The sequence below is a fragment of the Scyliorhinus torazame genome, chromosome 8 (assembly GCF_047496885.1).
Source record: "Scyliorhinus torazame isolate Kashiwa2021f chromosome 8, sScyTor2.1, whole genome shotgun sequence".
Lineage (NCBI taxonomy): Eukaryota > Metazoa > Chordata > Chondrichthyes > Carcharhiniformes > Scyliorhinidae > Scyliorhinus > Scyliorhinus torazame.
The window spans coordinates 12553294-12579755 of record NC_092714.1 but is presented as its reverse complement, the minus strand read 5'-3'; the positions used below and the strand labels follow the sequence as shown (position 1 = coordinate 12579755).

The 26462-nt window shown below is 49.8% G+C and overlaps 1 protein-coding gene across 3 annotated transcripts in view; it reads left to right on the top strand.

Moving 5' to 3' along the window:
• Positions 1-26462, top strand: part of LOC140427642 (stomatin-like) — an 80796-nt gene that overhangs the window by 10551 nt on the left and 43783 nt on the right. For 2 of the 3 annotated variants that reach the window (XM_072513089.1, XM_072513087.1), the window contains exons 2-3: positions 8114-8239; positions 8334-8422. In XM_072513089.1, the coding sequence (XP_072369190.1) occupies positions 8167-8239; positions 8334-8422 (162 nt within the window). In that variant the 5' untranslated portion in view covers positions 8114-8166. Of the gene's footprint in view, positions 1-8007; positions 8032-8113; positions 8240-8333; positions 8423-26462 lie in introns of those variants that run through there. The other variant, XM_072513088.1, reaches the window with a different exon arrangement.

Here is a 26462-nt window from a genome sequence, read left to right as displayed (position 1 = left end):
GGCCACTGCTTCTCATTCGTACATTTGTGTGAGTTCAAAAGTAAAATGAAAAGAAGAATGAAATGTTTTTTTGACCGCTCCCTGTGATTTTCCTTCCTGGGTGTTTTGCTCACAGGAGTCTCGTTTTTCTTTCCTGGAAATTCCAGGTCAGTCCTGGCGAGTTGACAATCTCGACTATCTCTCCCTTGCTACTGACTGACCCAACACTGCTCCCCTGCATGACCCAGTATTACTGCGCCTCCGCCAGGTTCGGTAACCTAACACAGGAAAACGCAGATGGACATGATATCCGATACGCCAGTCACCCAAAATAACTTTCTCTCTCGCATTCTCTGCCTCTCACGCTTCAAATATTTATCAAAATGGCCCTTAAATAGATCCACACACACTCCTCCCTGCGACGTCACTCTCCATGTAATATAACTTTCAGGTAGCTTTAGGATTTCTGACAGTCTTCAACATGGTTACCAGGGCTCTGCTTTTGCATGGATTACACAGAATTGACTGTTGTCCTGCACCAGTGTGTAAACTCCACTGCACAAACCTGCTCCCACTCCACTTCTTTGTCCCATACAGACGTAATTATAATTCATATGTGAGCATTAGACATTTGCAAGCCACTGAAGACAACCATGTTAGACACCAAAACGAGTGGGTGTCCATTGAGAATTTCCAGGGTGCCTATGAAATGGTGGCCTGAATGTTCTGATGTCCGTGGTAACCAAGGGCTCGATGCAGCCAGTTCTCAACAACGCCCTCACCCTCCAACCTTGAGGAGGCTCCCGAAACCCCATCAGTACCATGATGCACGGGTGCCAGAGGGAGAGCCAGGGTGCCATGCTGTTCCGCCCCTGACCACCAGGGGTCGCCAATGGCCAGTGTAACTGAACTAGGCACCACAACCAACACCCCAAAATCACCCTGCCGAACTGACTTAACAATCCCGACCTCAACTATCCTCACCCGACCCGACTAACCCCCTCAACTCGACCTTGACTCAACCCAACTACTCCCCCAGTTCAATCGACTATATCCTTTGACCCACTAACCCGGCGCGGGTACGACCCCAGTGCAACTATCCCCTCCCAACCCAACTACCACGGCCCCGGCCTGATCTGACAACAACTTTCCCCAATCCAATTCTGAACCCCAAATGACTACTCCCCCGCCCCCCCCTCTCTCCTCCCCCCCCCCACCCCCCCACCCCCCACCCCCCACCCCCCCTCCAGCTCCATCAACTAAACCCTCTGACCTGACTAACCCTCCCCCATCCCAACTAGCCACTAAACTGACCTGAACACAAACCAACTACCCCCACCAATGCAACAACCCCCCCCCCCGACCCTACCCAACCGAACAACCCCCTCACACAACTGCCCCCCCGATCCAACCGAGCCCGACTACCCCCCGAGTTGACGAGACTAAACTATCTCAGCCCAATCTATACTCCCCGACCCAACCTGACTACCTCCCAAGCTGACTACCCACTTACCCACCCAGTCACCCTCACCCACCCTTCATCTCATTGAAAGACTTGGGACCTTTAAAAAAACTGAACTGAACGTGGCAGCTGGTGTCATAAAAAGGAAGAGTGTCGTTTTAAAGTTAAATGAACTCTGGTTACTCACGGGTATCAAATTGGATTCACATTTCACTTTTGGCGATAAATCTATTTTCAGCTTTATTAATAAAACCACATTTGGTCACCACTTTTAAACAAATCTAGAAATATTGATTACGTTCTAATACACTGCCCACTTGTGTTGGCTCATCAAAAATTATGTTTTGGATTCTGTAAATCACTTTTTAGCATAAAAAACCGAACTGTGACATAACTAGTGCAATTTTGCGCACATGTAACTTCCTGATTGTAACCAAAGCAAAAACTATACCACAATATATTTAGAACAACTTGTTTCTCTTCTTTGTTCATTTCAACCTGTCTAGTGTCCGTGTATGAATATTTTTCTACATGAACAATTTAATTAATCCCACTACCCCACCCTTTCTCTGTAGCTCTGCAATATCTTTGTCCCTCAGGTTTTTATCCAATTCTCTTTTGGAAGCAATGATTGCATTTAGCTCCACCAGATTCTCACTTTTACTTTTGCTGAAATATACTTTATTTGGAAAATATCTCAAAGAACATAACAAATATTTCAAAGTGGCCATCAGACACAATGCAATAATATTCATGGTTCTCTACATACATCAAGCTCTTCTCTGAGGTGCTCCAATATACCGAGGAATCCCCCTGCTCTCCATCCCCAGGAAGACCCCGATCTCCGCTAACCGCCTCTTCCCAGTCTCTGGAGAAAGGAGAAACCCTTCCAGAAAGCCAATGTGGCTTCCGGCCAAACCGTGGAACAGCAGACATGATTTTCACTGCTTGGCAACTTCAAGAGAAATGCTAGGAGCGACATTAACCACTCTGCATGGCCTTCATCGATCTGACCAAGGCTTTTGACTCAGTTAATCGGGAAGTGCTATGGAAGATCCTGTCAAAGACCGACTATACAGAGAAATTCATCAACATCCTCTGACTCCTTCACAACAAGATGTCGGCGACAGTCCTCACTGACGGAAATAAAGACAGAGCCCTTCGAGGCCAAGACTAGAGTCAAGCAGGGATGTGCAATCGCCGCCACATTTCCTCAATCTTCATCGCCAAGATCCTTCACTTTATCAAGAACAAGCTTTCCAGTGGAGTGGACATTGTCCACAGGACGGAGGGAAAGCTTTTCAACCTCAACTGGTTAAAATCCAAGAAGAAACCGGCACTGACATCGCTCGTGGAACTTCAGTATGCGGATGACATCTCCACTCAGAAGAGAATCTCCAAGCTATGCCAGACACCTTCGCAGACGCGTACCAAAGAATCGGTCTCAACCCCGAGACTCAAGTCATTTACCAACCCGCCCCAGGGCAAGATCCGGTCTCTCCCTCCATCAGGATCAATGGAGAAATCCTTCCAAATGTGGAACATTCCGCTACCTGGGTAGCCACTGTTGCTCTTTTTAGCCTTAGTTTATTAGCTCTGATTACGTCACCTTTGCTCACGAGTCGCCAGGTATCTTTCTGATACCGCCACGTGGTTCAAGTTCAAGTTATGATTAATAAGTCAGCACACCGCTTAGTAAGATTGAAATCAACGGTCATTTATTATATACAACAAGTAATGTTTATACACTAATCCTACTATCTATATAATAAACCTATCACTACTGGCCAATACTTAACTTTAGGAAGAGCCCACCAGGTCAGGGAAACGAATGGCTTATCCAATCGGATCTGGCCCGCGGGATTCAAAAGGCTGATACAGGTCGGTGGCTAGGAGTCTTTATCGGATAGCGATCGCTGGATTCAAACTTACAGTTGCCGGTTGCTGTTCTTGCGAAGGTCTCGAGCAGGCGAAGAAGGGAGAGAGAGAGAGAGAGAGATCTGAACTTGGCCCCTCACTTTATAGGGCCCAGGGGCTTCCCGCCTCCAGGGGCGGCCCTTGACCCTGAGTCCCAAGTGATTGGACTTGTTCCCAATCACTGGGTTCGATACGTCCAATTGCAAGGCGATTCCCCGATCGGGGGGGTGGTCGTTCACCTGCCTTTGTTTCGGCCACTGCAGGCGCCGACAGGTCTGGCCCGGTATTCAATTGCTAATATGTTGCAATTGTTCCCGGGGATAGCCGATTAAACTGCAGATGTCTGGGTTGATGTGCTGTTAAGAGTCCTGAGTATAACTGCAAATGTCTGGGTTGATGGTCTGTTAATAGCTCTGAGTATCGATCCGGGCCGATTTCCCCAGAGCCGAATATGATATTCTGCCTGCAGCTGTCCGTTTGTGACTTGTTACCTGCTTTTCCCATCAGCCTTTCCGGTTAGCCATTTTAAACCGGGTTTTGGCCAAATTAATCGGGAAGCAGCCATTTTACGTGGCTACATTCCCGCCTTGTGATCCTAACGCGAAGCGTGAAGGATCAGATAAATTTTGTCCTCTTCGTTCCCTGACCGGGTGTGGGGTGGGGGGGTTGTGGGGGTGGGGGGGGCACCTCCTACATGGCCACTACATCTTACGTGGCTACACCACCTCTCCCTCAAAGCTGACATCAATGTGGAGATCCAACATCACATCCAATGCGCGAGTGCCTCATTCGGATGCTTAAGGATGAGAATCTTTCCCCAGGACCAGACGGGTTCCCGGTGGAGTATTAAGTAATTAAGAAAATATGTGGACTTGTTGGCCCCGTTGATGGTGAGGACGTTCAATGAGGCCAGGAAAGGGGGGACTCTACCCCCGACGATGTCGGAGGCGACGATATCGTTAATTTTGAAGAGGGATAAAGATCCGTTGCAGTGCGGGTCCTATAGACCCATTTCATTATTGAACGTGGGCGCCAAATTGTTGGCAAAGGTACTGGCATCGAGGATAGAGGACTGTGTCCCGGGGGTGGTGCACGAAGACCAGACAGGGTTCGTAAAAGGGAGACAACTGAATGTTAACGTGCGACGACTATTAGGGGTGATAATGATGCCCCCAGTGGAGGGGGAGGCAGAGATAGTGGCGGCAATGGACGCAGAGAAGGCATTTGATAGGGTGGAGTGGGAGTATTTATGGGAAGTGTTAAGGAGGTTTGGGTTTGGGAACGGGTTTATTAGCTGGGTTAGACTTCTTTATGGGGCTCCAACGGCAAGCGTAGTTACAGGTCGACATAGATCTGAGTATTTCCGACTATATAGGGGAACAAGACAGGGATGCCCGCTGTCTCCATTGTTGTTCGCGTTGGCAATTGAACCTCTGGCCATGGCGTTGAGAGACTCCAGGAAATGGAGAGGGGTGATTAGAGGGGGAGAAGAACACCAAGTCTCGTTATACGCGGATGACCTATTGTTATACGTGTCGGACCCAGCGGGGGGATGATAGAGGTTATGCGAATTTTGAGGGGGTTCGGGGATTTCTTGGGGTATAGGCTAAACATGGGGAAGAGTGAATTATTTGTGATACATCCAGGGGACCAGAGTAGAGAGATAGAAGGCTTGCCTCTAAGGAAAGTGGAAAGAAACTTCCGATACCTGGGGATTCAGATCGCTAGGAGCTAGGGAACCTTGCACAGACTTAATCTGACACGGCTGGTAGAACAAATGGAGGAGGACTTCAAGAGGTGGGACATGCAGCCTCTGTCGCTGGCGGGCAGGGTGCAAGCAATTAAGATGACGGTCCTCCCAAGGTTCTTATTTGTATTTCAATGTCTCCCTATACTAATCACTAAGACCTTTTTTAATAAAATAGACAGGAGCATAACGAGCTTCGTGTGGGCAGGGAAAGTTCCGAGAGTAAGGAGGGGGTTCCTTCAGCGTAGTAGGGACAGAGGAGGATTGGCACTACCGAACTTGGGCGATTACTATTGGGCCGCCAATGTGGCAATGATACGTAGATGGATGATGGAGGGTGAGGGAGCGGCGTGGAAAAGACTGGAGAGAAAGTCCTGGAAAGGGACGAGTTTAGAGGCGCTGGTGACGGCGCCGCTACCGATCTCACCTAAAAAGTTTACCACGAACCCGGTGGTGGCGGCAACATTGAATATCTGGGGACAGTGGAGGCGACAGAGAGGGGTGCGGGGAGCCCTGGTGGGGTCCCCAATCAGGAACAACCATAGGTTCGCCCCAGGAAGAATGGATGGAGGATTTCAGAGCTGGTACCAGTTGGGAATTAGGAGGGTGGGAGATTTATTTTCTCGATGGGACTTTTGCGAGCTTGGGAGCATTGGAGGAAAAGTATAAGTTGCCCCGGGGAAATTTCTTGAGATATATGCAGGTGAGGGCGTTTACTAGACAACAGGTGAGGGAATTTCCGTTGCTCCCGACACAGGGGATACAGGACAGGGTGCTTTCAGGGGTGTGGGTCGGAGAGGGCAACGTGTCAGAGATTTACCGAGAGATGAGGGAAGAGGGGGAGGAGTCGGTGGGCGAACTAAAAGGAAAGTGGGAAGAAGAACTAGGGGAGGAGATAGAGGAGGGTATGTGGGCTGATGCCCTAAGCAGGGTAAATTCCTCTTCCTCATGCGCCAGGCTTAGCCTGATTCAATTTAAGGTGCTACATAGAGCACACATAACGGGAGCAAGATTGAGCAGGTTCTTTGGAGTGGAGGACAAATGTGGGAGGTGTGGCGGGAGCCCGGCAAACCACGCACATATGTTTTGGGCGTGCCCGGCACTGGAAGGGTATTGGAAGGGATTGACGGGAGTGATTTCGCGGGTGGTGAAGGCCCGGGTCAAACCAGGCTGGGGGTTAGCTCTATTTGGAGTTGCGGAAGAGCCGGGAGTGCAGGAGGCGAAAGAGGCCGACGTTGTGGCCTTTGCGTCCCTCGTAGCCCGGCGCAGGATCCTACTCATGTGGAAGGAGGCGAAACCCCCCGGACTGGAGGCCTGGGTAAATGATATGGCGGGGTTCATTAAACTGGAGCAGATAAAGTTTGCCCTGAGAGGATCGGCTCAAGGGTTCACCAGGCGGTGGCAGCCATTTCTCGACTACCTAGGGGAACGTTAGAGGGAAGACAGATGACCAGCAGCAGCAACCCAGGGGGAAGGGGGGGGGGGGGTTTAGTTTAGTTTAGGTCAAAGATAAAGGGGTTTTGTTACTTGTGTATTGTTGCGTTTGCTTTGTAAGAGGGGAAAAATTGTTGTTTGGGGAAAAAAATTTCAATAAAACATATTTTAAAAAAAAAGGATGAGAATCTTTGACGATTGCGACATACGTGCTGACATCAAGATCCTTGTGCACAAGGCGGTCGTTCTGCCAACTCTTCTACATGGCTCAGAAACTTGGACCACATACAGACGACACCTCAAAGCCCTGGAGAGGTACCATCAATGCTGTCTGAGATGGATTTTCCGCATCAGCTGGGAGGACAGGGGTACTAACATCAGAGTCCTTGAAGGAGCCAAGAGAACCATCATCAAGGCCATGATCATCCGAAACCAACTCTGCTGGGCTGGCCAGGTGCTCAGGATGTCAGAGTCCCAACTTCCAAAGCAGATGTTCTTTGCCCAACTCAAGGACGGTTTCTGAACAAGAAGAGGACAAAGTAAACGCTTCAAAGACACCCTGAAGGGTTACCTCAAGAAATGCAACATCAATGTCAATGCCTGGGAGACCCTTGCTCAGAAGAGACCTACTTGGAGGATCCTCCTGTTTGAAGGAGGACACCCCGGCGGCAGGAGGAGGCCCAGAAAAGGAGCCTGAGAAAGGAATGCAGGCAATCTAGCGTCCAAGGGCCGATCCCACCTCCCGGAAACTGCTGCGGTCGAAGATGCATCTCTAGGATAAGGCTCATCAAACATGAATAAACCCACAGAATCCCTGACCGGTTGCACAGGAGTTTTTTAGGTGGACAATCCTACTCGTTAGCAAGTGATCGCCGAAAAAGAAGCTTCAATACAGTCAAACAGACATTGCAGCATTTCAAAGTGGTCATTACAAGTGCCTCCACCAGACTCTTAAGGCAGTGCAATCCCCAATCCAGCACACATGGAACCCATATGACCTCCCAAGAGTACCGACGGAAACCCTGAGAAACATTCTTATTATGTTGAAGAGTTAAAGCTCAAAAAATGGATAGTTTTGTGCAATATGTACTGAAGCCGCATGTTCCTCAGCCGAGGGAGGTGGTGCGTCGTTCATTGGCGGCAGGAATATCCGCTGTCCATATTGTGTGTGTGTGTGTGTATTGAGAGAGAGAGAAAGCGACAGAGTTGAGTGTGCATATGTGAGAGGTGAGAATGGAAGTGTGGGGGGGGGGGGGGGTGCTAGGACATTTTTTTTAAAAAATCGTCAGTGGCAATGTTTGCTCACTGTCCAAGACAAAATCAAAAACAGAAAAAGGTTCCTCTGAAGTTTTTTTCCTTTCTGACCTTGTATTTATGTCGAGGGCAGAGGCTCTTTTCAGGATCTCTTGGCACTAAGCACACAAAAGTTCATGTAGCCTATGTTACTGTCCAGTCCCTCCGTGCCTTGGCAACCCTCACGACCCTATTGAAGGTAGGGGCGTGCTCTGCTGTGCCGTGCCTTGATTCAGCCCAGTGTGTGCTAGTTGGTATTGACTGCTGCTGTTGCATTTCAGGGCGTTACCAGGATTTGAGTGTCAAAACAGGCGGCACGGGAGGGAGCTTCACTATGGAATTAAGCAAACGGAGGGTGAGTGCAGTGAGAGCCGGGGAGGCCTCACATACGGAGCACAATGCTGGAGGTAAGTACATCAATAATAAGCGCAGTCACAGGCATGTCTGCGTCTCTCTCTCTCTCTCCCTTTGCTGATTACACTGTGTCCCTTTCTCTTGCAGGGACTGGGTGTTTTGCTTGGATTCTCCTCATCCTCTCGTTTGTCTTCATTGTTGCAACTTTCCCCCTCTCAATCTGGTTTTGCATGAAGGTAATTTCAATAATTTTTATTCTGCTGCAGGATTAAGAATGATTTAGGATAACTCAGTGACTCTCCGTAGTTGATCCTCAACAATACCCTCTGCTAATTGAGAAAGTTCACTGTTGCTCCGCCCTGGCTTGAGGCATGCTTGGTGAAGTTATTTTAAAATAAGATTTTTCCTCTGAAGTCCGGACTGTCGGGTCAGTCCATTGACCATCTGAAGTCAAGAAAACTGTTTATCTGTGGGGGTGTGAGTGGAGTTTGGGCATCTGTTCTCGGCCTTGGTAAAGGGTGTGCATGTTCAGAGAAAGCGTGCACGTACAAAAATGTAAGATGGAGGGACAAGTTGAGAAGGCTGTTCAAAAAACGTAGAAGCAAGGAGTTTCTGCGTAAATCTTTATAAAACACTTGTTATAGACCTCAGCGGGGTCAAATGGGGACAGAGTCCCATGTCGCGCCAGATTAGCCTCGTGTTTACTGGCACTCAGAGCGCCAAGAAACACCCAGCTATCTAATGCCCATCCAGGTAGATTGGGGGCCTCAGCGGGGAACTCCCCGACGCATCCGCACTCAGCCCCGTTTTCGCCACTCCGAGCTCCTCAATGCAGCGAGAGATCGGGACACCATTTTTAAATGGTGTCCCGATCTCTCGAGACGCCCCCCCCCCCCCCCCCCAAGCCCCAACTCACTATAAGGAGGTCCTCAGGGGCTCCCCGCACACCCACAACCCCACGCAGGGCGCACCCTGGCCCGATCAAAGCCAGGCTATACATTCCAGCTTGCCAGAGCTCCATGCTGGCATTGCCAGGGTGCCCGGGGTGCCACCCTCCCCGAGGGCATGCGCCTGGGGGCCTCCAATCCCCTGGGAGACCCCCACGAGTGCCAATCAGTCTGGTCCCCGTTTGTGGAGACCAGCGCTGAATGACGCTTGCCCGAGGTCTCCCAAGGTGAGGGTGTTAGATCCCACGGTTTTGTTAGATCTCGGAAATGCATATTAGAATGAGACAAGCTGTCTCACTCTAATATGCAGATTTGCCAGAAAATGATCATGCTCACAATTGGTGTGATTCACATTGCGACGTCTCGCTAGATCGCATTAGATCTCCTGAGGCGTGGCGATCCGGGTGGATCCCAGAAGTGGGATCTCTCTGCATTTACCGGTCGCGTTTCAGGCACCGCTTTTCAGATGCAATGTGACAGGTAGATCCCGCTCAGAATGTTCAATACCTGACATGCCACTTTAGGAATGGTAGTAAGGCCTGGGCTGCAGAGGAGATTTACTCGAGTGAGATACCAGGGATGAGGGATTTCAAATATGCGGAGAGACTGGAGAAGCTGAGATTGTGCTACTTAAAGCAGGGCGAGTAAGAGACGGTGTGAAAAGCCCACGTGAAAACACTTTAAGAGTGTTCAACATCACTGAATCATTTTGATGGAGTAAATCAGGAGGAACCAGCCGTTTCCATTGGGCGAAAGAGTTGGTAATCAGATATAAAACCAACAATACTGCAGATGCTGTAAATCTGAATTAAAGGCAGAAAATGCTGGAAACACCCGGCAGGTCAGGCGGCAAGTGTGGAGAGAGAAACAGAGTTAATGTTTCAGGTCACAGCCTTGTGTCAGAGACTACAGCTGTAACAGGTTTTAAGGAAGTACAGAGGTAGTAAAAGAGGGGATGACAGGAGGCCTGTGAAAGGGTGAGCGTAGATTTGAGGCTGCGAGAAAAAGAGTCAGAGATCAGAGGGCTAGCATTTCTTTAAACGATGCGCTGACGTGGAATTCACTGCCTGGAAGGCTGCTGGAAGTTCAATCGTAACTTTTCAAAGAGAATTTGACAAACACTGAGAGGGAACTGGGCTATTGAGAAAGAGCAGGGAAGTGGAATTAATTGAATTGCTCTTGCAACAATCTGACGCAGGCAGGATGGGATGAATGGCCTTCTGTGGTACATTATTCCACGATTAGGCTGTGTGGTGCTTCCCACATCGTTTAACAGTCCCCCAATGGTCACGGTTCTGAGCTCACAATGGGGAGATTTTCCAGGGGACAATTAGTGCTCAGACACGGAGAGGATGCAGGGGAGAATATCAGTCGGGTCGCTGAGAAAGGCATCAAAGTACATGAAGCCAAGGCAGACGGATGGATAAAAGCAAATTACTGCGGATGCTGGAATCTGAAACGAAAACAGAAAGTGCTGGATAATCTCAGCAGGTCTGACAGCATCTGTGAAGAGAGAAAGCAGATAACGCTTCAAGTTGGATGACTGTCTCCAGCCTGATGTCATTGAATGGTGGAACAGGCTTGAGGGGCGGCACAGTAGCATAGTGGTTAGCACAATTGCTTCACAGCTCCAGGGTCCCAGGTTCGATTCCCGTCTTGGGTCACTGTCTGTGCGGAGTCTGCACATCCTCCCCGTGTCTGCGTGGGTTTCCTTCGGGTGCTCCGGTTTCCTCCCACAGTCCAAAGATGTGCAGGTTAGGTGGATTGGCCATGCTAAATTGCCCTTAGTGACCAAAATTGCCCTTAGTGTTGGGTGGGGCTACTGGGTTATGGGGATAGGGTGGAGATGTGGGCTTGGGAAGGGTGTTCTTTCCAAGAGCCGGTGCAGACTCGATGGGCCGAATTGCCTCCTTCTGCACTGTAAATACTATTAAAATTCTATGGAATGGCTTTCTCTTGTTTCAAGTTTCTTCAATGAAAAAGAAAACAGCCTTGAGATTATGTTTATGGACTGCCTCACTCAGTTTGATCAATAAATCGCTCAAACGTCAACACAAAAACATTGGTCATTGCTCACATTTCTGATTGAGGGAACGGCTGCGTTCCCTGCATTACTACAATGGCCAGACTTTAAGGGAGGGCGTATTTGGGTCGAAGATCTGTGGCCCACACTCCTATTCCTATTTCTCACGTTCAAAGAGCCCTTCATTGGCTGTGAATCGTTTTGGGAGGTCCTGAGGTCATGAAAAGCGCAACAGACGCCTAACTTCAATCTTTATAAAGCACTGGCCTGAGAGGTCTACTCGTGATCAATTAAATTGCAACAAGAGTTTTCCCTGCTGACTCATACTTAGCTGTGTTAGTCAGCTTGTAGCTCAACAGTTGGAAGCTGAGAACCAGGTTCACTCACTGATCTGCTCGGGATAATTTGATCTTATCTGTGGCCGCACTGGAGACACTGCAGTTGGGTGTGGCGTGGCTGATCACAGGATGAGGGCTAAAACCCTGCCCACTGATCCTTGCTCAAAGCTCTATATGTATGGTCAATGTCAGCCTCGGCTCTCTTGCTGATTAATTACCCACAACCATCAGTCGCCGGGCTCACAAAAGGAATATGTGCATTTATACAATGTCTTTGATGACATCAGGATGTCCAAAACTTATTATAACAAATGACGTACTGTGTTTCTGAAGCATAGTCACCGCTGTGATGCAGGAGACAAGGCTGTGTATCTGCGCAAGTTCCCACAAGCAATAATGTAGTATTGGTCAACTCATCTGCTTTTCAGTGTTGGTTGAGGAATGAATATTTGCCACGATCCTGGAAAGAAAACCCCGCTGCTCTTTCAAATAGTGCCACTGGATCTTTTAGGACTGCCAGAGGATTAAACGTGGCCTGAGTTTAATGTCTCCGGTGAAGGTAGGACTTCTGGCAGTGCAGCGCTCCCTCAGTACTGGCACCACCTGTGCCGGGCACTCCAGTGTCTGGGTTGGGACTTGAACCCACAACCTTCTGGCTCAGCGGTAAGAGCTTGGGCTATAGCACTGGGTTCCCTTAATGCAGCGCAGTCCCAGGTCATGGAACCTCGCAGAAAATCAAGAGGTAAGGGGTGAAAACCTTTACCTCTTATCATAGAATTTACAGTGCAGAAGGAGGCCATTCGGCCCATCGAGTCTGCACCGGCTCTTGGAAAGAGCACCCTACCCAAGGTCCACACCTCCACCCTATCCCCATAACGGAGTAACCCCACCCAACACTAAGGGCAATTTTGGACACTTAAGGGCAATTTTTAGCATGGCCAATCCACCTAACCTGCACATCTTTGGACTGTGGGAGGAAACCGGAGCACCCGGAGGAAACCCACGCACACACAAAAGAACAAAGAACAAAGAAATGTACAGCACAGGAACAGGCCCTTCGGCCCTCCAAGCCCGTGCCGACCATACTGCCCGACTAAACTACAATCTTCTACACTTCCTGGGTCCGTATCCTTCTATTCCCATCCTATTCATATATTTGTCAAGATGCCCCTTAAATGTCCCTATCGTCCCTGCTTCCACTACCTCCTCCGGTAGCGAGTTCCAGGTACCCACTACCCTCTGCGTAAAAAACTTGCCTCGTACATCTACTCTAAACCTTGCCCCTCTCACCTTAAACCTATGCCCTCTAGTAATTGACCCCTCTACCCTGGGGAAAAGCCTCTGACTATCCACTCTGTCTATGCCCCTCATAATTTTGTATACCTCTATCAGGTCGCCCCTCAACCTCCTTCGTTCCAGTGAAAACAAACCGAGTTTATTCAATCGCTCCTCATAGCTTATGCCCTCCATACCAGGCAACATTCTGGTAAATCTCTTCTGCACCCTCTCTAAAGCCTCCACATCCTTCTGGTAGTGTGGCGACCAGAATTGAACACTATACTCCAAATGTGGCCTAACTAAGGTTCTGTACAGCTGCAACATGACTTGCCAATTCTTATACTCAATGCCCCGGCCAATGAAGGCAAGCATGCCGTATGCCTTCTTGACTACCTTCTCCACCTGTGTTGCCCCTTTCAATGACCTGTGGACCTGTACTCCGAGATCTCTTTGACTTTCAATACTCTTGAGGGTTCTACCATTCACTGTATATTCCCTACCTGCATTAGACCTTCCAAAATGCATTACCTCACATTTGTCCGGATTAAACTCCATCTGCCATCTCTCCGCCCAAGTCTCCAGACAATCTAAATCCTGCTGTATCCTCAGACAGTCCTCATCGCTATCCGCAATTCCACCAACCTTTGTGTCATCTGCAAACTTACTAATCAGACCAGTTACATTTTCCTCCAAATCATTTATATATACTACAAAGAGCAAAGGTCCCAGCACTGATCCCTGTGGAACACCACTGGTCACAGCCCTCCAATTAGCAAAGCATCCCTCCATTGCTACCCTCTGCCTTCTATGGCCTAGCCAGTTCTGTATCCACCTTGCCAGTTCACCCCTGATCCCGTGTGACTTCACCTTTTGTACTAGTCTACCATGAGGGACCTTGTCAAAGGCCTTACTGAAGTCCATATAGACAACATCTACTGCCCTACCTGCATCAATCATCTTAGTGACCTCCTCGAAAAACTCTATCAAGTTAGTGAGACACGACCTCCCCTTCACAAAACCGTGCTGCCTCTCACTAATACGTCCATTTGCTTCCAAATGGGAGTAGATCCTGTCTCGAAGAATTCTCTCCAGTAATTTCCCTACCACTGAAGTAAGGCTCACCGGCCTGTAGTTCCCGGGATTATCCTTGCTACCCTTCTTAAACAGAGGAACAACATTGGCTATTCTCCAGTCCTCCGGGACATCCCCTGAAGACAGCGAGGATCCAAAGATTTCTGTCAAGGCCTCAGCAATTTCCTCTCCAGCCTCCTTCAGTATTCTGGGGTAGATCCCATCAGGCCCTGGGGACTTATCTACCTTAATATTTTTTAAGACACCCAACACCTCGTCTTTTTGGATCACAATGTGACCCAGGCTATCTACACCCCCTTCTCCAGACTCAACATCCACCAATTCCTTCTCTTTGGTGAATACTGATGCAAAGTATTCATTTAGTACCTCGCCCATTTCCTCTGGCTCCACACATAGATTCCCTTGCCTATCCTTCAGTGGGCCAACCCTTTCCCTGGCTACCCTCTTGCTTTTTATGTACGTGTAAAAAGCCTTGGGATTTTCCTTAACCCTATTTGCTAATGACTTTTCGTGACCCCTTCTAGCCCTCCTGACTCCTTGCTTAAGTTCCTTCCTACTTTCCTTATATGCCACACAGGCTTTGTCTGTTCCCAGCCTCTTAGCCCTGACAAATGCCTCCTTTTTCTTTTTGACGAGGCCTACAATATCACTCGTCATCCAAGGTTCCCGAAAATTGCCGTATTTATCTTTCTTCCTCACAGGAACATGCCGGTCCTGTATTCCTTTCAACTGACACTTGAAAGCCTCCCACATGTCAGATGTTGATTTGCCCTCAAACATCCGCCCCCAATCTATGTTCTTCAGTTCCCGCCTAATATTGTTATAATTAGCCTTCCCCCAATTTAGCACATTCATCCTCGGACCACTCTTATCCTTGTCCACCAGCACTTTAAAACTTACTGAATTGTGGTCACTGTTACCGAAATGCTCCCCTACTGAAACATCTACCACCTGGCCGGGCTCATTCCCCAATACCAGGTCCAGTACCGCCCCTTCCCTAGTTGGACTGTCTACATATTGTTTTAAGAAGCCCTCCTGGATGCTCCTTACAAACTCCGCCCCGTCTAAGCCCCTGGCACTAAGTGAGTCCCAGTCAATATTGGGGAAGTTGAAGTCTCCCATCACCACAACCCTGTTGTTTTTACTCTTTTCCAAAATCTGTCTACCTATCTGCTCCTCTATCTCCCGCTGGCTGTTGGGAGGCCTGTAGTATACCCCCAACATTGTGACTGCACCCTTCTTATTCCTGATCTCTACCCATATAGCCTCACTGCCCTCTGAGGTGTCCTCTCGCAGTATAGCTGTGATATTCTCCCGAACAAGTAGCGCAACTCCACCTCCCCTTTTACATCCCCCTCTATCCCGCCTGAAACATCTAAATCCTGGAACGTTTAGCTGCCAATCCTGCCCTTCCCTCAACCAGGTCTCTGTAATGGCAACAACATCATAGTTCCAAGTAGTAATCCAAGCTCTAAGTTCATCTGCCTTACCCGTAATGCTCCTTGCATTAAAACATATGCACTTCAGGCCACCAGACCCGCTGTGTTCAGCAACTTCTCCCCGTCTGCTCTGCCTCAGAGCCACACTGTCCCTATTCCCTAGTTCTCCCTCAATGCTCTCACCTTCTGACCTATTGCTCCCGTGCCCACCCCCCTGCCATACTAGTTTAAACCCTCCCGTGTGACACTAGCAAACCTCGCGGCCAGGATATTAATGCCTCTCCGGTTTAGATGCAACCCGTCCTTCTTATACAGGTCACACCTGCCCCGGAAGAGCTCCCAGTGGTCCAGATAATGGAAACCCTCCCTCCTACACCAGCTGTTTAGCCACGTGTTTATCTGCTCTATCTTCCTATTTCTAGCCTCACTGGCACGTGGCACAGGGAGTAATCCCGAGATTACAACCCTCGAGGTCCTGTCTTTTAACTTTCTGCCTAGCTCCCTGAACTCCTGCTGCAGGACCTCATGCCCCTTCCTGCCTATGTCGTTAGTACCAATATGTACAACGACCTCTGCCTGTTTGCCCTCCCCCTTTAGGATTCCCTCTACCCGTTCGGAGACATCCTGGACCCTGGCACCAGGGAGGCAACATACCATCCTGGAGTGTCTTTCACGTCCAAAGAAGCGCCTATCTGTGCCCCTGACTATAGAGTCCCCTATTACTATTACTCTTCTGCGCTTTGACCCTCCCTTCTGAACATCAGAGCCAGCCGTGGTGCCACTGCTCTGGCTGCTGCTGTTTTCCCCTGATAGGCTATCCTCCCCGACAGTATCCAAAGGGGTATATCTGTTCGAGAGGGGGACAACCACAGGGGATTCCTGCACTGACTGCCTGCCCTTTCTGGTGGAGGATGTGCAGACTCCCCACAGACAGTGACCCAAGCCGGGAATCGAACCTGGGACCCTGGAGCTGTGAAGCAATTGTGCTATCCACAATGCTACCGTGCTGCCCAAATGAGGTTGTGGGGGTTGGTGATTGTTAAGAGGTTACATTGTCAGACTGGGCTTTGTTGGTAACCTCTGAGTCAAAGATTCGTGGGTCCACAGGCTTGAACACGAAATCTAGGACGACACTTCAGCTTAGTCCTGTGGGAGTGTTGCAATGTCAGAGATGACACCTTTCGGTTGAAATGTCTCCGCCTGCCCTCTTGGATGGATGTAAAAGATACGGATTGCACTACTTCAAAGAAGAGCAGAGAGGTTCTCCTTTTTGTCCTCGCCAATATTCACCTCTGTACCAATGTCACTAAAGCAGACTATCTGCTCATTTATCCCAGTGCTGTTTGTGGGAGCATTGCACGTTTTCCACATTGCAACAGTGATTATGCTTCAAAATGTATTTGAGTGGTTGTACGAAAACCACTGAGTTCATGAAAGGTGCGATATAAATGCAGGCCTTTCTTTCTGAAATTTTTTTCAAATTATCCAGTGTGCCGGTTGGGAGGTTAAACTGTGAAATAATTGCTTTCGTACTTTAATAAAAAAGCGCCTTGAATTAATGCAACCCAACAGGAAATCAATTCACCAGACATACTGGCTCCCAGCCAGCCCACAAATATATATTGTTTACCTGATTAATTTTCTATGTATGATCAGAATACGTGCTGTGTACTCGAGATATAATTCATGTCCCTCCACATGTTTCTATTCAAATTTCATTTGTGGCTTCTCCTCTCGTCTATTATCGAGGCATCTCTGTTCTGGTTGCCACATTACAGGAAAGACATAATTGCTCTGGAGACAGTGCAGAGGAGACAGTGCAGAGGAGATTTACGAAAACATTGCCAGAGTTTGAAAATTGCAGCGATGAGTAAAGATTGGCTGGGCTGGGATTTTTCCTCCTTGGGAACTGAGGAGGCTAAGGGGTGACCTGAGTGAGGTGCAGAGGATTACAGGGAGGGACCAAGATAAAGTTGACAGGGATGCCCTGTTTCCCCTAGCTAAGGAGTCAATTACTTGGGGGCACGGATGCAAGGTGATTGGTAGAAGGTTAGAGAGCACATGAGCGAAACGCTCTTCGCCCAGAGGGTGGTGAGTGTTTGGAATTCGCTGCCTGGTTTGGTGTTGAGGACAGAAACCCTCAATTCATTTAAAAGCTACCTGGATCTGTATCTGAAGTGCTGTAACCAGTGTAGCGCAACAATTACTCACTCAAGTCGAGAAGATATTCAATCAATCGAGGCTTTATTAAGCAAGACTTGTTCCCCAGCAGCTCAGTTACAGAATGCGGCTGCTGGGAGAACTCTAGCTCTTATACTCCGCCTTCTGGGCGGAGCCAGCAGGCGGCAGATCCAACCAGGACCCGGGACCTGTCAGCCAATAGCCTCTCGGCTTCACAGGTACCGTACTATCCCTAATACATACCACCACATTCACCCCTTGTTAAAAAAGAACCCGGCGGGGTGGTGGTTCGCATGGTGGTAGGGGTTTACAAGGCTGGTCCTTGAACTAATTTCGTACAGTGGCTATGCATTTAGCCCAACAGTTAACTATGTACAGGTTGTCAGAATTATTTACAAGTTTGTTTTTTCTTTTTGTGTCACGCGGATTCCATGAGTTGAGCGGATGCCCTGGTCGTCCTTGTCGATCGCCTCAGCCCCGGTGGTGGTGCAGGTGCTGGCTCGGGCACCGTCGTCTCTGGGAGCGTTGCGCTGTTCGTCCCTGTTTCTTTACTCCTGGGCGGGTATGGGAGGAGGACCGATCCACCCGGGAAGGGAGCGGTCGTCGGGTGCGCCGGTGGCAGGGAGGGGGTGATCGGTGTTGGGGGGTATGTGTGTGTTTCCGGCGGGCGGCAGGTCCTGTAGGGAGACCGTGTCCTGTCGGCCGTCGGGGTATGCCACGTAGGCGTACTGAGGGTTTGCGTGGAGAAGGTGAACCCTCTCGGCCAACGGGTCTGATTTGTGCGCCCGCACACGTTTTCGAAGCAAGATGGGTCCTGGGGCTGCCAGCCAGGTCGGCAGCGACGTTCCGGAGGAGGACTTCCTAGGGAAGACAAGGAGGCGCTCGTGAGGTGTTTGGTTAGTGGTGGTACACAGCAGCGACCGGATGGAGTGGAGGGCATCCGGGAGGACTTCCTGCCACAGGGAAACTGGGAGATTTCTGGACCGTAGGGCCAGTAGGACGGTCTTCCAGACCGTACCGTTCTCCCTCTCTACCTGACCATTCCCCCGGGGGTTATAGCTGGTCGTCCTGCTCGAGGCAATGCCCTTGCTGAGCAGGAACTGACACAGCTCGTCGCTCATGAAAAGCGACCCCCTGTCGCTATGGATGTACGCGGAGAAACCGAACAGTGTAAAGATGGTGCCGAGGGCTTTAATGACTGTGGCCGCTGTCATGTCAGGGCAGGGGATGGCGAAGGGGAAACGGGAGTACTCATCCACCACGTTTAGGAAGTATGCGTTGCGGTCGGTGGAGGGGAGGGGGCCTTTGAAATCCAAACTGAGGCGTTCAAAAGGACGGGAAGCCTTTATCAGGTGCGCTCTATCTGGCCTGAAAAAGTGCGGTTTGCACTCTGCGCAGATGTGGCAGTTCCTGGTGACTGTACGGACCTCCTCAACAGAGTAGGGGAGGTTGCGGGACTTCACGAAATAGTAGAATCGAGTGACCCCCGGGTGGCAGAGGTCCTCGCGGAGGGCTTGGAGGCGGTCTACTTGTGCGTTGGCACATGTGCCGCGGGATAGGGCATCGGACGGCTCGTTCAGCTTTCCGGGACAATACAAGATGTCATAGTTATAGGTGGAGAGATCAATCCTCCACCTCAAGATCTTGTCATTCTTGATTTTGCCCCGCTGTGCATTATCGACCATAAAGGCTACCGACCGTTGGTCAGTGAGGAGAGTGAATCTCCTCGTGGCCAGATAATGCCTCCAATGTTGCACAGCTTCCACTATGGCTTGGGCTTCCTTTTCCACTGAGGAGTGGCGGATTTCTGAGGCGTGGAGGGTCCGGGTGAAAAAGGCCACGGGTCTGCCCGCTTGGTTGAGAGTGGCCGCCAGAGCTACGTCGGACGCGTCGCTCTCGACTTGGAAGGGGAGGGACTCGTCGATTGCGTGCATCGTGGCCTTTGCGATATCCGCTTTGATGCGGCTGAAGGCCTGGCGGGCCTCTGTCGACAGGGGAAGGTAGTGGACTGAATTAACGGGCGGGCCTTGTCTGCGTACTGGGGAACCCACTGGGCGTAATACGAAAAGATGCCCAGGCAGCGTTTCAGGGCTTTGGAGCAGTGGGGGAGGGGAAATTCCATAAGGGGGTGCATGCGTTCGGGGTCGGGGCCTATCACTCCATTGCGCACTACGTATCCCATGATGGCCAGACGGTTGGTGCTAAAAACGCATTTTTCCTCGTTATAGGTGAGGTTCAGGGCGTTAGCCATTTGGAGGAATTTGCGGAGGTTGGCGTTGTGGTCCTGCTGGTCGTGGCCGCAGATGGTGACGTTGTCGAGATACGGGAACGTGGCCTGCAACCCGTGCTGGTCAACCATTCGGTCCATCTCCCGTTGGAAGACCGAGACTCCGTTCGTGACGCCGAATGGGACCCTTAAGAAGTGGTAGAGCCGCCCGTCTGCCTCGAAGGCCGTGTACTTGCGGCCACTCGGGCAGATGAGGAGCTGGTGGTATGCGGACTTGAGGTCCACGGTGGAAAAGACCTTGTACTGTGCAATCCGATTGACCATGTCGGATATGCGGGGGAGAGGGTACGCATCGAGCTGCGTGTACCTATTGATGGTCTGACTCTAGTCTACGACCATCCTCTGCTTCTCCCCAGTCTTCACAACTACCACCTGTGCTCTCCAGGGACTATCGCTGGCCTGGATTATGCCTTCCTTCAGCAGCCGCTGGACTTCAGACCGGATAAATGTTCGGTCCTGGGCGCTGCACCGTCTGCTCCTAGTGGCGACGGGTTTGCAATCCGGGGTGAGGTTCGCAAACAAGGAAGGCGGTTCGACCTTGAGGGTCGTGAGGCTGCAGATAGCGAGTGGGGGTATTGGGCTGCCGAATTGGAACGTAAGGCTCTGGAGGTTACACTGGAAATCTAACCCCAAGAGAGTGGGAGCGTAGAGTTGGGGAAGGACATAAAGCCTATAATTCTTAAATTCCCTCCCTTGCACCCTTTGATCTCTACGGAATGGGATCCCGCAGCCAGAAAAATCTTTTGAGTACTCAGACGAATAGAGAGAAAACAGCGTCTTACCGTATCCGGATGGATAAAACTTTGTGCTCCCAGAGTCGATTAGGCATGGCGTCTCGTACCCGTTGACCACCACCGTTGACGTTACCGTTTGGAGCGTCCGGGGCCGCGATTGGTCCAGGGTCGCCGAAGCCAGTCTTAGCTGGTGCACCGTGGCGCTTTCTTCCGACCCCGTGGAGCTGTCTATGCTGGGGTCCTTGGCTGTCAGCCAAGATGGCGGCGTCCATGGATCACATGCGGTCGGGGGTGGACAAAATGGCCGCCCCCATGGATCGCACGTGGCCGGGGGGGGGGTCACAAGATGGCGGCACCCATCCTCCCCGCGTGGTGTCCGGGGCCCAAAATGGCGGCGCCCGTGGGCCGCACATGGAGTGCTGGGGGGGGGTTGAGTCTGCTGTCCCCGTTCTCCCCCGGAGATTGCGGCGACCCCCCGGGACTGGCACACCGCTGCATAATGCCCCTTTTTGCCGCAAGTTTTACAAATAGCGGAGCGGGCCGGGCAGCGCTACGGGGGTGTTTCGCCTGCCCGCAAAAATAGCAGCGGGGCCCACCGGGGTGGTCTGGTGCTCTAGCCATGCAGGCTTGCGGGGGGGGGGGGGGGTGCCGGTGAGTCGGTCGCAAAGGGGATCCACGGAGCCCAAGGGGCTGCCGCGCGGTCGGGGCTGTAGGCGCGGACATTTTGTGAGGCCACGTCGAGGGAGGCCGCAAGGGCCCGTGCCTCTGTGAGTCCTAATGAGTCTCTATCTAACAGTCTTTGGCGAATTTGAGAAGAAATCATACCTGCCACAAAAGCATCCCTGATTAGGAGCTCCGTGTGCTCGTTTGCGCTCACCGACGGGCAGTTGCAGTTCCTTCCCAAAATCAAGAGCGCGCTGTAGAACTCGTCGAGCGATTCTCCGGTGATTTGCCGTCTCGTCGCGAGTTGGCGGTGTGCGTAGACCTGGTTTATGGCCCGAATGTAGACTCCTTTCAGCATTGCGAGCGCCGTCGGGAAATCCTCCGCGTCTTCGATGAGCGTGTAAATCTCCGGGCTCACCCTGGAATGCAGGACCTGCATTTTCTGATCTTCCGTGTTCCGGCCGGGGGCCGTTCAAAGGTAACCTTCGAAGCATGCTAGCCAGTATTTAAACACGGCCGCCGAGTTTGCTGCATGGGGGCTGATTCGCAGACACTCCGGGGCGATCCGGAGCTCCGTAGTCTTTTAAGCTTGCTTAATAAATTGTCGCGCAACAATTACTCACTCAAGTCGAGAAGAGATTAAATCAATCGAGGCTTTATTAAGCAAGACTTGTTCCCCAGCAGCTCAGTTACAGAATGCGGCTGCTGGGAGAACTCTAGCTCTTATACTCTGCCTTCTGGGCGGAGCCAGCAGGCGGCAGATCCAACCAGGACCCGGGACCTGTCAGCCAATAGCCTCTCGGCTTCACAGGTACCGTACTACCCCTAATACATACCGCCACAACTGGCAAGGATACAGACTTGGTACTGGAAGACGGAATTAGAATGGACAGCTAGTTTATTATTTTTTCTTTTATCACAATCTTTATTATTGTCACAAGTAGGCTTACATTAACACTGTAATGAAGTTACTGTGAAAAGACCCTGGTCACCACATTCCGGCGCCTGTTCGGGTACACTGAGGTAGAAATCAGAATGTCCAATTCACCTAATAGCACATCTTGTGGGAGGAAACCGGAGCACCCGGAGGAAACCCACGCAGACACGGGGAGAACGTGCAAACTCCACACAGACAGTGACCCAAGCCGGGAATTGAACCTGGGACTCTGGCGCTGTGAAGCAACAGTGCTGACCACTGTGCGGCTGTGTTTTGGCCAGCGCAGACTCGATGGGCTGAATGGTCTCTGTGCTGTAACCTTTCTTTGGTTCTATTTCTATATTGCGTCACCTCGACCACATGAAGTCTCTTTCATGCTCGAGACATTAACTGTGTCAACATTCAGGATTAGGGGCTGGTTTCGCAGTGGGCTAAACAGCTGGCTTGTAATGCAGAACAAGGACAGCAGCGCGGGTTTAATTCCCGTAACAGCCTCTCCGAACAGGTGCCGGAATGTGGTGACTAGGGGCTTTTCACAGTAACTTCATTGAAGCCTACTTGTGACAATAAGCGATTATTATTATGAATAGGCAGGTGGTTGGAGGTGACGAAGGGGACTTGAACGTGGATTGGTAAATAGGATTAGGACTATATGGCCGCATGGAGGGTATATGACAATATAGATTCAATAGGCTGAACGAACTGTTTCTATATTACCATTTCAATGTACAATCAAACAGCACCGGAGGAGGCCATTCGGCCGATTGCTCTTTGAAAGCACCATCCATTTAGTTATGTTCCCTTGATCTTGCCTCGTAGCCCAGCAATTTTTACTTTTCAAATCTATATCCACTTTCCCGTTGAAAGGTACCATTGAACCTTCTTTGACCGCCCTTTCAGGCCATAACAATTTGCTGCATTAAAAACAGTTCTCCTTGTTTCCTCCACTCATTCCTTTGCCAATTATCTTAAGTCTCTGGTTACTGACCCTTCAACCCATGGAAATGTTTACACTGCGAGGGAGTGTTTTTCCAGTGTTGCTGACTTCTATCTTTATTGATAACCACAAGATGCGAGTGTGTTCCGTGTATTGGACAAATGACCTCACAACCAGTATATTAGTACAATTATAGTTTATTATTAAAAATAGGATTGGTTCTATACTTTAATAACTTAACACGCTACTACACATTAGACTATAGCAGTTTAAACGACGTTTACTTAACTTTCAAGTGACCGGCTCTGTGCAGGTAAGATAAGGCCTTTATCTGGTACCCCACGTGTGGCGGCTGGAAGTTGTCAGGTACGTCTGGGCTGAGGTTCCTCCTTCAGGTAGCGATCGTGGGTCCTTGCAGTTGTCTAGTCGATGTGCTGCAGTTGGTGGGCAGAGGCCGGTCCAAAAGAGACAGAGCGTTGGTCGCGCAGTTCCTCATCCTCCGATCTTTCGCGCTCTTTTGGGCGGTCCCAGGTAGGGTCCAATGGATCAATAGGATTTCAATCACCCTAATCGATTTTGGCCAATTAGGGTACGGTACCTTGATAGCTGGGTGGGTCCTAGTTGTTATTGTCCAAGGCATGTATGCACTCCTAAATAAGGTCAATAGGCGCCCCTGAGCCTGCTACTAATGTTTAATCTGAGTCCCATTGTCCTGGGGAGATCTGTGAGTGACCCCTAGCAGGTGCGAGTTTCTGTATAGGTCTGGGTTGCTGTTTGCCAATACACACAAGCTGTGTCTTGTCTATGTCCACAATCCATCATCCTATGCGGGCGGCCATTTTAGATGGCCACACCAGGTCCACTGTCTCGAAACTGGCAACCCCGGGACCGAGTCTGTGCCAGTTTCTGGATGCGTTTTTCGGATCGGGTGGTTTGGGGTGGGTCCAGTAGGGCAGATTGTGCCGGGCCAGTTGGGGGGGTCTGATGCACCATCAATTACACACGAGACAAGTTGTCGGAAATGAAGTAATGGTTTTAATACTCTAAGGTGTAGCCTGTCTGCTGCTGAACCCAGACTGGAGACAGGGCTACAGATCAGTCAACTATATACAACACCCAGTGGGGCGGAGCCACGGAAGAACAATGTATAACACCGTGAGTAACAATGGAACAAACAGTAACAGAAAATATATACAGTGCTGTAAGTAACAGTGGAACTACAATATCAGTGGTTCACCACAGGGTCAAGGGCCGCTCAGACCGCTCACAAAAGTCGATTGCCAGTGCGGCACCTAGACGAACAAGCCGGCAAGTTATTTTACTTGTTCAATAAGAATTAAAATTCATGCACGGCAGCTTAGAAAAACCTCAAGAGTTTCGGACATCTCTGATTTTCGGCTAGCCGGATTTGAGACACTGTTACCTGTATAACTTCCCAGTTATGGCATTATCCTTACAAATGTTGTTTGTAGCTTTTCCGGGTGCTTCGATATTCTTTTTTTTTATTGCATGGAGAGCCATTATTCACAAGTTAGACCAAATCCCGACACAGGTTCAACATATCTTCACACACACATTACCAAAGCAAAATACTGCAGATACTGGTATTTGGAAATAAGAACTGCCAAGTGCTGGAAATACTCGACAGGCCAGGCAGCATCTGTGGAGACAGAAACAGAGTTAATGGCCGGGATCCTCCAGCCTCGACAGCCATTGTGGACGGGACAGGAAAGTCAAAGACCCTTCTACTTTTATTATTTTCATTTAACATAATTTCTCTCCGATTCAGTTCTCTCTCTCTCTCTGCAAATGATCTTCACTTGTAGGTTTTGCTTTTTTTTCTGTTACTATTAATGGTTTGTCTATCTGTGCTCTTTGCTCCACTAATGGACTTAGACTCCCAGTTTCGCAAGGATTTTGTGACCACATTGTACTCTCCACCGAATCACACTTATGCGAGAGTGTTGCGATGTTTCTGGGACATAAAGGTCTCATTGTCAAATGCAAGTGTTATAAATACGAGTCTTTCTCATTGACTGTGCAGATGTCATTTTGTTGTCTGACACAAAGCGCTCATTCATTTCTCGCTTAACTAAGCTTGAGCTGTAAGCAAGAATACTAAAAACAGCCCAGTGACCAACGATTCAGTGAGTGGGTTTCTTTTCTTTCTTTATTCTTTCATGGGATGTGGATGTCGCTGGCTGGGCCAGCATTGATTGCCCATGCCCATCCCTAATTGCCCTTGAACAGAGAGGCTCGCTGAACCTTTTCAAGCAACAGTTAACAGTCGGCCACATTGCTGTGGGTCTGGAGTCACATGTAGGCCAGACCAGGTAAGGACGGCAGATTTCCTTCCCTAAAGGACACGAGTGAAACAGATGTGGTTTCACAATAGTTATCTGTTTCTCGTGATCACCATATTTGTCATGATCAACCGACAACGTATTTACATTCCACCTGCTGCCGTGGTGGGATTTGAACCCGTGACACTCGCGACATTACCACTGCCCCATTATCTGCCCCCATTTCCCAACTAAATCATTTCCCATTGATGGATTCTAAACTCTCCCACTTACAAGAGAAGAAAGATATTTGGGGACAATTTTGTTTGGAATTTTCTTAATCATAGAACAGCACAGAATGAGGCCATTTAGCTCGTTGTCTAGACCAGCTCTCTTCAGGCACCACTCCCCTGCCTTTTCCCTGTAGCCCTACAAGTTTTTCCTTCTCAGATAATGATCCAATTCTATTTTGAATGCCTCAACTACGCAGCGTTCGGGCAGCACAGTGGCGCAGTGGTTAGCACTGCTGCCTCACGGCACCGGGGTCCCAGGTTCGATCCTGGCTCTGGATCATTGGCCGCGTGGAGTTTGCACATTCTCTCTGTGTTTGCATGGGTCTAGCCCCCACAACCCAAAAGATGTGCAGGGTAGGTGGATTGGCCACGCTAAATTGCCCCTTAATTGGAAAAAACGAGTTGGGTACTCAAAATTTATTTTTTTTAAACTAAATGATCCGAACCATTTGCTGCGTATAAAGGTTTTTCCTCATGTAGCCATTGCTTCTTTTGCCAATCACCTTGATGTACCGTCAATTCACCAAGAGACTGAGAGAGCGAGTGAACATTAGGCTTTATTTTAAAAATATATATATTTATTAAAGTTTTTTAACACAATTTTTCTCCCTCACAAACAATAACCCCCCCCCCCCCCCCCGTAACAAAATAACAAGAAATCGCACTGAGCAAGATATATTCATGGCAAAATGGTATATTTACATAGCTTTATACACTGGCTCTCTCCCGCACGTGCCAGTTTCCCCAACCCTTCATGTTATCTCTTGCTCATCCACCCCCCCAAGCAATCCCCCATTCCACCCCCACCCCCCCCCCCCCTCCCCCCTGGGTTGCTGCTGCTGCTG